Source organism: Taurulus bubalis (assembly GCF_910589615.1).
Source record: "Taurulus bubalis genome assembly, chromosome: 19".
NCBI lineage: Eukaryota > Metazoa > Chordata > Actinopteri > Perciformes > Cottidae > Taurulus > Taurulus bubalis.
This window is the reverse complement of record NC_136607.1, coordinates 633,652-645,987: the sequence shown is the minus strand read 5'-3', so window position 1 is coordinate 645,987 and position 12,336 is coordinate 633,652. Positions and strand designations below refer to the sequence as shown.

The window sequence follows — 12,336 nt, the reverse complement described above, 5'->3', positions numbered from 1 at the left end:
TAGGGGGCGGCAGCGGGCTTTGGCACTAGTTCCTCTACCTTGAAACGAAGAGGAAGACCAATGCAGCGTTCGTGGTTTTCAGGAGAAAGAATACTTTACAAAGGACGAAGAAATCCACATCCCGGATGTGTGTTAACTTACTTTCTAAGCGGGAATGGTTGTAGTCTCAGTGTGTGTTGGTTTCTCCTCGTGCAGTCATTGTCCTAGCTGCTGTCTTTTAATTGTGAAAACTGAAGTGAACGTATTTGTCAAGGAAGACACACTGATTTCCCATCTTTCTTATCGGCCATAAACGCACCTGAAGAGGAGAAGGCTGCTTGAATAGCTGGTTAGCGACTGCGCGAAGATGCAACTGGCTCTTAGCAAAACGTTTGGCCAGAAACCAGTTAAATTCCAATTGGAGCAAGATGGAGACTTTTACATGGTTGGGTCAGAGGTATGTGACTATCTATTATTTAACTTTGAAAGCTTGGTTCCCTCATGTTAGCCTCAGTTATCTCTTCTTCTGGCTAGTTGATGCTAGCATGCTAACAGCCCCATTGATGGCTTCTTAAACAAAGACATACCTAAAAACGAAGAACGGGATATTATCGGCAAATGAGTCAATTTATCATGTTAACTAAATAACAGCTAACAGGCTAGCTTCTGCTTTCTTGCAGTGACTTCTTATTCCAGTCTGCTGCAGTCAGTTATTGTTTAAAACACGTCTTTACCGACGTGGTACCTGAACACACCATTCTAACGCAGGCATGTGTACAGTAGTGTTCCGGTACTGAGCGCTACTAGCAGAGCACCAGCTCCTTACAGAGTATTACAGAGGATCTCCAGACCTGCAGGAGGTCCTCCTGGTCCAGTAAAGTGTGCAGGAGGTCCTCCATCAGGAGATGCTGCAGGTGCACACGTGTGCAGCTGGTTGAGACCAACACACACAGATCAGGGCTGTAACTGCTGCCTCTTCAATATGTACTTGAAAGGATTAGTTGTTTAATTCTTCTTCTTCTTCTTCTTCTTCTTCTCCGAGTGCCTAAAAGACTTATTATAGGATGTATAGCATTAGCACGTCAGAGGGCAGCTGATACCTTGTTACTTCATGTTTGTCCCCTGAAAGCCACCGTACGGTGTTTGTCTGCTCAAAAGCATCTCACCCCTCTCAGGTCCCTGTGTGTTGGAAAGGGATTTGATTAACCAGAAGGACCTTAAGTTGAGCCGCGTCAGAGGACACAGATATCTTCAAATATGAACATGACTGTGCTTCTCTGATCGTTGGATAACACTAATGAGATTCACTTTTAGTCAAAATATATTAAAAAAAACTCAAACTTTAATTTGTGTCGGCAACAACATTATGCTTTCAGGTTGTCCGTTCCGTTCTTGTGGAAGAGCTTTCTTTAAATTTGGCACAAACATCCTCATCCATAACATCCTCATCCATAACATCCTCATCATCCTCATCCATAACATCCTCATCCATATCATCCTCATCAATAACATCCTCATCCATAACATCCTCATCATCCTCATCCATAACATCCTCATCCATAACATCCTCATCCATATCATCCTCATCATCCTCATCCATAACATCATCCTCATCCATAACATCATCCTCATCCATAACATCCTCATCATCCTCATCCATAACATCCTCATCATCCTCATCCATAACATCCTCATCATCCTCATCCATAACATCCTCATCCATAACATCCTCATCATCCATAACATCCTCATCATCCATAACATCATCCTCATCCATAACATCATCCTCATCCATAACATCCTCATCATCCTCATCCATAACATCATCCTCATCCATAACATCATCTTCATCCATAACATCCTCATCATCCTCATCCATAACATCATCCTCATCCATAACATCATCCTCATCATCATAACATCCTCATCATCGTCACATACTCATCATCCATAACATCCTCATCATCCATAACATCCTCATCATCATCATCCATAACATCCTCATCATCCATAACATCCTCATCATCCATAACATCATCCTCATCCATAACATCCTCATCATCCATAACATCCTCATCATCCATAACATCCTCATCATCCATAACATCATCCTCATCCATAACATCATCCTCATCCTCATCCATAACATCCTCATCATCCATAACATCCATTACATCCTCATCATCCATAACATCCTCATCATCCATAACATCATCCTCATCCATAACATCCTCATCATCCATAACATCCATAACATCCATAACATCATCCTCATCATCCATAACATCATCCATAACATCATCCTCATCCATAACATCCATAACATCATCCTCATCATCCATAACATCATCCATAACATCATCCTCATCATCCATAACATCATCCATAACATCATCCTCATCCTCATCCATAACATCATCCTCATCCATAACATCGTCCTCATCCATAACATCCTCATCATCCTCATCCATAACATCACCCTCATCCATAACATCCTCATCATCCTCATCCATAACACCCTCATCATCCTCATCCATAACATCATCCTCATCCATAACATCCTCATCATCCTCATCCATAACATCATCCTCATCATCCTCATCCATAACATCATCCTCATCCATAACATCCTCATCATCCTCATCCATAACATCATCTTCATCCATAACATCCTCATCATCCTCATCCATAACATCCTCATCATCCATAACATCCTCATCATCCATAACATCCTCATCATCCATAACATCATCCTCATCCATAACATCATCCTCATCCATAACATCATCCTCATCCATAACATCCTCATCATCCTCATCCATAACATCATCCTCATCCATAACATCCTCATCATCCATAACATCATCCTCATCCTCATCATCTATAACATCCTCATCATCCATAACATCCTCATCATCATCATCCATAACATCCTCATCATCCATAACATCATCCTCATAACATCCTCATCATCCATAACATCCTCATCATCCATAACATCCTCATCATCCATAACATCATCCTCATCCTCATCCATAACATCCTCATCATCCATAACATCCTCATCATCCTCATCATCCATAACATCCTCATCATCCTCAACATCCTCATCCATAACATCCTCATCATCCATAACATCCTCATCATCCTCAACATCCTCATCATCCTCAACATCCATAACATCCTCATCATCCATAACATCCATAACATCATCATCATCATCCATAACATCATCCATAACATCATCCTCATCATCCATAACATCATCCATAACATCATCCTCATCCATAACATCATCCTCATCATCCATAACATCATCCATAACATCATCCTCATCATCCATAACATCATCCATAACATCATCCTCACCATCCATAACATCATCCATAACATCATCCTCATCATCCATAACATCCATAACATCATCCTCATCCTCATCCATAACATCATCCTCATCCATAACATCATCCTCATCCATAACATCCTCATCCATAACATCCTCATCATCCTCATCCATAACATCATCCTCATCCATAACATCCTCATCATCCTCATCATCCTCATCCATAACATCCTCATCATCCATAACATCCTCATCATCCATATCATCCATATCATCCTCATCATCCTCATCCATAACATCATCCTCATCCATAACATCCTCATCATCCTCATCCATAACATCATCTTAATCCATAACATCCTCATCATCCTCATCCATAACATCATCCTCATCCATTACATCCTCATCATCCTCATCATCATAACATCCTCATCATCTATAACATCCTCATCATCCATAACATCCTCATCATCATCATCCATAACATCCTCATCATCCATAACATCATCCTCATAACATCCTCATCATCCATAACATCCTCATCATCCATAACATCATCCTCATAACATCCTCATCATCCATAACATCCTCCTCATCCATAACATCATCATCATCCATAACATCCTCATCATCCATAACATCCTCATCATCCATAACATCATCCTCATCCATAACATCCTCATCATCCATAACATCCTCATCATCCATAACATCCATAACATCATCCTCATCATCCATAACATCATCCTCATCCATAACATCCATAACATCCATAACATCATCCTCATCATCCATAACATCATCCATAACATCATCCTCATCATCCATAACATCATCCATAACATCATCCTCATCATCCATAACATCATCCATAACATCATCCTCATCCTCATCCATAACATCCATAACATCATCCTCATCCTCATCCATAATATCCTCATCATCCTCATCCATAACATCATCCTCATCCATAACATCATCCTCATCCATAACATCCTCATCATCCTCATCCATAACATCCTCATCATCCTCATCCCTCAGACTCATGTTGATGCCTCCTGAGCAAATATGAAAACTAAAAGAAGAATCTGCTGAACGTTTTTTGTCATTTATTTTATTTTGGTCTACTCAGAATAAACCCTCCCTTCTGCTCCCAGGTTGGAAACTACCTGCGCATGTTCAGAGGCTCCCTGTATAAACGGTACCCATCTCTCTGGAGGAGGCTGGCCTCGGTGGAGGAGAGGAAGAAGATCGTAGCCTCATCACACGGTGAGTGAGCGGCTTTGTTTCTTCACCTCGGAACATTTGGGATTCCTCTTAGTCTGCAATGTCCATCGGTTGTTTATACGGGTTGTATTTAATAATTGCAGCTATAAACAACTGTAATATTCAATAGAAAATAAATTGGAAGCGAGTGAGTCAAAGGAAGGGAGCCCAGCTGAGCCCTGAAGAGTCCTGTTGAAGCCATCAGTCCTGGATTGTTGCTGCTTCAAAATAAAAGCTTCTGAATAACAAAATGATGGAGGGCTTTCATTGAAAATAATGTATAGAAACATGTTTACTATTGGAGTCGGAGATGATGCAGAAACATCAGAAGTGGACGCTCCTCCTCCTCTGCTCTGTGTTTGCTGAACATTTAGAGACTCAGCATATGAAGGCAAATCAATGTCAAAAATCCCAAAACATTATGACAATGCGTTTCAGATTCAGACTTTTCTGTTTGCTGCTGCCTTTAATTGAACCAGATTAATCAATTTCTGCATCTCAATACTGCATTTTATTTCTTGAGCTGCAACTTTTATTCTATTTTCTGCTTTTTTACTGTTTTAAAATTAATAGTTTTCTCTGCATTATGTTCTGAGGCCTTCTGATTAATGTTTTACGTGAACACTTTGAATCTCCTTGTTGTTGAAATGCTCTACAGATGAAGTAGGTAATCGTTGGCGTGCGTCTGTGTTTGTGTCTGCAGCCACCAGCGTGACTCTGCTGAAGGCCTCCGAGTGTGAGGAGATCTTCGAGGGCAACGATGAGAAGTACAAGGCGGTGTCCATCAGCACGGAGCCGCCAGCGTACCTCAGGCGAGTCAGGAGAGGACTTCACTTTGTTGGTTTATTGTCTTCACATTTAAATGTTTCTCTCATTGTCCAAATCGTGTGAATTTGTGATGTCAAGATGCTCTTTGGTCTCAGAACATGAAGGAGCAGATGTTGGCCCCGAACACCTTTCACAGCACTGACATGAGCTGTACCAATCTGGTAATCGTGAACTGGATCAACGTTGTGTTTCCTGTCCCTTCCACAGGGAGCAGAAGGCCAAGCGCAGCAGTCAGTGGGTTCCCACGCTGCCCAACAGCTCCCACCACCTGGACGCCGTGCCGTGCTCCACCACCATCAACCGCAACCGCATGGGCCGGGACAAGAAGAGGACCTTCCCCCTGTGGTGAGAGCTGTGCACCGCATGGGGCCCGAGGATCTATTGTCTCACACACAGACACAGAGCTAGAGCTAAAGATAGCTACAACTAGTCAAGTCAGGAGAAACTCTGAGTATCTCAACACCACCATACGCGGCCGTCATGACATCACGTCAACGCTGTAGTGTCTTCACATTATGTTGATGTCTGTTCATTTAGTTAAATGTTTAAAGAAAAGTTCTGGCCAGATCTTCCACGTTGCATCTTTTCACAACACGAGTCCTAACTCGTGTGTCTCGCTCAGCTTCGATGACCACGACCCCGCAGTGATCCACGAGAACGCCGCCCAGCAGGAGGCGCTGGTTCCCATCCGGCTGGACATGGAGATCGACGGACAGAAGCTGCGAGACGCCTTCACGTGGAACATGAACGGTAATGACGCGTCGCCCGGCTTCCCAGCATACTGTGCGTCTACGTTTCTCTAACCTCCTCGTTCTGACGCTCTGCAGAGAAGCTGATGACCCCAGAGATGTTTGCAGAGATCTTGTGTGATGACCTGGACCTGAATCCTCTGGCCTTCGTCCCCGCCATCGCCTCCGCCATCCGTCAGCAGATCGAGTCGTACCCCGCTGACGGCGTCCTGGAGGAGCAGGCGGACCAGAGGGTCATCATCAAGGTGCGTGCAGAACCAGAGGAGAGCAGCGGCTTGCAGGAACACACCGGCCAGCGCTTTGAGGTCTTTCATTGGTTTAAGGAGAGAAGGACGTTCAAATGTGGAGGAAATAACATGAAGACTAGAATGTACTGGAATGAGTTTCAGATGCACATTTACACAAATAACATTCTTCAAGAAGAAGCTGGTTGTTTCTGACTGTTGAACCGTTTAATATCTCCTCTCACTTCTCTTGTGATGATCACATGAATCCTCGTTTCTCATTTAGTTTGAATGTTTAGTGTATCTTCTTTCTTCTTTATGAAGTTACCAAAGACTGCAGTGAAGGTTAGAACAGCTATTCTCCACCACTGGGCAGCAGAGCACCGCCTAGTGGGCACTGGAGGTACTGCCACATGGTTATATTGAATTAAAACAATATACATCTTTTTGGGTAATTTACAAAGCTAGTTATGTCATGTGCTCAAGAATGAATAAAAAACATAATTAAAACAACAAAATGTCATTGCAATGATCCGTTGCGTTTGAGCATCACAAGCTTGCAGTGACACAACATGGATATATTTTTAAACTAAAAAGTGTTATTTTTAGTTTAAAAATATTACTTTTACTAACTAACCCCTGACTTGGAGAGGGGAGAAGAGGATTATGAGGTGAAAGAGACCTGATGTGTGTTGTCCTGTGTCCTCAGCTGAACATCCACGTGGGGAACATTTCTCTGGTGGACCAGTTTGAGTGGGACATGTCGGAGAGAGAGAACTCGCCCGAGTCCTTCGCCCTGAAGCTGTGCTCCGAGCTGGGCCTGGGCGGAGAGTTCGTCACCACCATCGCCTACAGCATCCGCGGTCAGCTGAGCTGGCACCAGAGGACCTACGCCTTCAGGTAGCTCCTCCTTCCACAGGGGCCTGTGGTCTAAACTAGTTGTCCCCAACCTTTTTTCCCCACGGACCGGTTTCGTGTAAGACAGTATTTTCACAGACCGGCCTTCACGGTGTGGGCGATAAATATGACGTAATAAAATGATCCGATCGACATAAAAATAGATGGTACATAAAACTACAACTCACCGTTACACCGACTTAGTGGGATCCGGAGCTCGTTTCTCTGCTACGAGCCGGTCCCATCTCGGGGTGACGGGAGTCACTAGGCTCGTTGGAGATGATCCAGTTCTGCGCAGAATCGATTTCCGGCGATCGCCGTGCAATGCATGCTGGGTAGATTTGTGTCTGACTTGGTCCCGACTTGCTCTGAAGTCGTGCACACGTGGTCAACGATAATCCCACAAGAGCAAGGCACCCGTCGATTTGAGAGCCAGGCGTCGCAGTAGCTCTCCACCGACTGCGTGGCCCAGTGCATGATGGGAAACGCCTGGCTGTCGCCACATCAGAGAGCTGATTGGCTCTTAGATCTGACAGCAAACACCACGTGTTATAGAACATTATTATTTTATGCATAGTTTAATACTTAACGCTGGATTGTTGACTATTCGTCTCATGTTTAAACTGTAACGGGACCGGCCCTGACCTGATCAGAGTTTAGGGGGAGCGCCTACTCCTTATGCCAGCCGTGTAAGGAGGGCCCGTTTTAGAACCCTGAGGTTTCCTGTAAATGTACTTTTGATTACAATTTATAGAGACAATGACGGATGTTAAAAACCCCATTCGTTCAGTTTTTCCCTGTGGCCTACCTGTATTATTGAGCCACGTCGCCACCGAACTGTTTCCTCTAACAGGAAGGGAAGATGAATTGTTTTGCACACAGTGCAACCCAAACGATTACTTACATTTGTCTGGATCTAGAAACAAGGCAGGATCGTGCTGGATTGTGCTCCCTGGTCAATGGCCTCGGCCCGGTGTTACCTTCTTCGTCTCGAAAAACCTTGAAGTTATCTTATTCCATTAAACGGGAGTCCCCATTGAGTAGAGTTCTATACTCTTATATCAGAGTGTAAATTGTATTTCAACGAGTTATTATACACAGAGTACCATAACTGAGCCTTTTTTTTACTTGGAGGATTTCCCCTCAGTGTCTAAGAGTCAGTTCACCAGTATCATATGTTTAAAAAGTTACAAGAGTAAAAGTCACATTATAATTCATCAACCACTTCTTTTTTGTCTTGGAGAAAATCCCCGCAGCGCTTAGAAGCAGTTACCAGTAATTACAATATGGGAAAGTCTCTGTTTGATTTCTCAAACCGAGTGGTTCAGTCTCTGGGACAGAATCGGTGTCTGTGGTTCAACATCCCCTGAACCTGATCACACGTTCAACAGTGTTAGTGGCCACAGCTACAAGAATACAGATAAAAAAAACCACAAAGGTCAGCTGCAAGGCACAGGATCTACTATGACCATATTTAGACTTGTGTCATGTGATATATAAGTGTCATTAAAAAACAGGAGTGTACTACAACGTATTAAGCGTGACGGAAGATAATTTCACTCAAAACAATTTAGCATACAATGCATTGTGATAAAAGTCTATTTCACTCAAAACAATTTAGTTATAATGCATATGTAGTTATAATGCATAAAGAGAAAATTAAAAGAACTTAGAAAAGAATAGAGAAAGAACTCGTATTTTACATAACCCAATCCTCAACAAATCTAAAAACATATCTAGTGTGGTTGATGATAATAATAAAGATTATTTATAACACATATCAAAACCAGTAGTAATGTATTTCACAGGCAGACATAAAAAGAACAAAGGATGCAGCTACACACACATTTCTACATAAATATATATTTGTAAACACATGAATGAATCCAAACGTGTTCTGTAAATTACAAGCCTACAGATCGGAACTAACAGGAAGTTGCGTGTTCTGTGACTTCCTGTGTTCACTTTGAAGGCTGAAAACTGTCCGCCTTGACCTCAGTTTCTTGTGAACGCCTCCCAGGAGAGAAGCTCTGTGAACGAGTCTGATAACACCGACGTGTGTTCATGTCCAGTCTACTGACTCTACTCCTAACTAAACCTTTAGTCCAGTGTACTGACTCTACTCCTAACTAAACCTTTAGTCCAGTCTACTGACTCTACTCCTAACTAAACCTTTAGTCCAGTCTACTGACTCTACTCCTAACTAAACCTTTAGTCCAGTCTTCTGACTCTACTCCTAACTAAACCTTTAGTCCAGTCTACTGACTCTACTCCTAACTAAACCTTTAGTCCAGTCTACTGACTCTACTCCTAACTAAACCTTTAGTCCAGTCTACTGACTCTACTCCTAACTAAACCTTTAGTCCAGTCTACTGACTCTACTCCTAACTAAACCTTTAGTCCAGTCTACTGACTGTAGTCCTAACTAAACCTTTAGTCCAGTCTACTGACTCTACTCCTAACTAAACCTTTAGTCCAGTCTACTGATTCTACTCCTAACTAAACCTTTAGTCCAGTCTACTGACTCTACTCCTAACTAAACCTTTAGTCCAGTCTACTGATTCTACTCCTAACTAAACCTTTAGTCCAGTCTACTGACTGTAGTCCTAACTAAACCTTTAGTCCAGTCTACTGACTCTACTCCTAACTAAACCTTTAGTCCAGTCTACTGACTGTAGTCCTAACTAAACCTTTAGTCCAGTCTACTGACTTAAGACAGGATGTTTACATGGAAGCAGGGTTCAGAGCTTTTTTGGCGATTTCAGGATATTCTGCCTTGATTTAAATCCAGAACACCGGCAGAGTTGAAACAGACAAGTAAGTTTAATTTGTGGGTAAACGTGTCACGTGACTGAGACGCACAGACAGATGTATCCGATCATTTTTCTAAATAAAACATCGTTCCCACATTTTATTTATTGTTTCTGTGCGGCCCGGTACCAAGGGACCCACGGAGCACTGGTCTGAACACACTGAACGTATGGAAGAGGTTTGACTATAACCGTTGGGCCGCATGCTCGTCCTCTACTTGCAGTGAGAACCCGCTCCCGACAATAGAGATCGCTATCCGTAACACCGGGGACGCAGACCAGTGGTGCCCCCTGCTGGAGACCCTCACGGACGCAGAGATGGAGAAGAAGATCCGAGACCAAGACCGGAACACCAGGTGAGACAAAACCGTCCATCAGAATCCTCCATTCTGAAGCTACAGCTCTGATGCCTAAATTAAAAATGCATTAAAGGACGTCTGACAGAATACAGTGAAGTGCTGCATATTGCTGCTCTTTAGTAAACAGAAGGTATTGAACACTGAAATGTGAATGAGATGTCATGCTGGTGCTGGGATAGGATGAATGATAATAAATAAATGAAATAAATAACGGCTCTAACGAGGTTCATCGAGCTGTTTAACAAACTGCTGATGAACCTGGAGATATCTACGGTAACGCAATACAAACTAAATGATTTAAGCCCCACAGCAGTGAAGACATTCCGTTGTACGCTGTACATCTATTTATAGTTCGGTGTACGAGTGCCACATGTTTCTGGAAACCTTCGGTTCTTGTGATTCCAGCTGTCCACTCCGTTTCAAGATCAGACCACCACAGCAGCTACAATCAATACTTTTGTCAGACAACAACCAACAAACAAGCGATTTGAAAATCAAGACAACTCACCGATGACGCCTCATATTGATCCATAAATCCATAACATTCCAACAAAAACGGCGTTGTTACGTCGTAAAGGTCCAATAAAAATAAATCCCATAAAAGATTTAGTCCAAAACACGTGATTACATCCATAAATATCCACCAACTGGCGTTGCATCATTTCATTGCAGCTGGAAGTTATGAACGAAAGCAGTATTGTTTTTAGCAGAAAGTCATGTTTGCATGGGAGCACAGCTACAAAGTCGCTATCAAAATGTCCGCCGAAATCTAACGTTTCCAATGAAACCCCACTTGAACCAATAGGAGCTTCATGTCCTGACTGACAGGCTACATTACCCAACCAGAAGCTACGTTGAAGTTCAGGCTCAGCCTCTATTTTCTTACGTGGCTCACGTCTGTCACCTCGTACAGCTCAGATGACAGGCGTTTCGGACAGCCAATGAAATTCCCTAAACAAAGATAGGCGGGAAGAGGGGGGGCAAATAATCCCAACAGCCTTCAATTTGATGAGAAGAGACAGCTGCTGTAGAGCTTCAGTCTGAAGTGTAAATTAGCATAAAAATGCATTTATACTGCATTTTCTCTGTGTCAGCAATACTGGTAGTATATATGAATAGTACCTCTATAAGTTTGCAAGACTATAAGCCTTTTTAATAGGTATATAGTATATATATATCAGGAATATTTTCAGTCTCAAAATGAAAAAACGCCTAGACATTTCATTAGAAAAACATGTGTAAAAATATTAATTTTCTGTGATATTGTTATCTGCTTTTTACTTAGACTAGAAAAGGCTTCAGGCTATGGTCCCATTACAAAGAAATGTTCAGGCGGAAATAAAAACCTTATGCTTTAGTGTGTTTAAACTCATATAACTCAGTGTCAGCTGCACTTGAAGTGATTCTGACTATTGAGGGAAAAAAGCTTCAGATTGTTTCCTTTCAAAAGAGACCAAGACCATGCATTTACTCCAACTAGTTCAAGTACAGCTTCCTGTTTACTTTGGGTATACCTGGATAGGCGTTTTTCGTCAAATTTTACAGGAATGTTAAGAGGGTAAAATAATGGGTCTAAATGTGTTTTTCTAGGCGGATGAGACGACTGGCCAACACCGCCCCCTCCTGGTAGAACGAGTCATGACGCGTCTTCAGGAGACTCCTGTTACTCTGACATGCTCAGTGTGTGTTGAGGAGCATTTCCTGTATGGAGGAACACACACACACACACATACACACCTTACTGACTGATCACACACACACAGGTATTCCTCACACACACACACACACAGGTATTCCTCACACACACACACACAGGTATTCCTCACACACACACACACACACACACACACAGGTATTCCACACACACACACACACACACAC

At 42.6% G+C, this 12,336-nt stretch overlaps 1 protein-coding gene across 1 annotated transcript; it reads left to right on the top strand.

Annotated features, from left to right (window-relative positions):
- Window positions 1-346: 346 nt before the first annotated feature.
- On the top strand, window positions 347-12,101 carry LOC306751148 (SWI/SNF-related matrix-associated actin-dependent regulator of chromatin subfamily B member 1-like; the record flags this gene model as incomplete). The annotated part of the gene is made up of 9 exons (XM_079234689.1): window positions 347-436; window positions 4,480-4,591; window positions 5,292-5,400; window positions 5,624-5,761; window positions 6,039-6,166; window positions 6,244-6,410; window positions 7,099-7,289; window positions 10,321-10,452; window positions 12,046-12,101. The coding sequence occupies 9 exons, from the start codon at window positions 347-349 to the stop codon at window positions 12,083-12,085; spliced, it is 1,107 nt and encodes a 368-aa protein (XP_079090815.1). The 3' UTR covers window positions 12,086-12,101.
- Window positions 12,102-12,336: the final 235 nt, after the last annotated feature.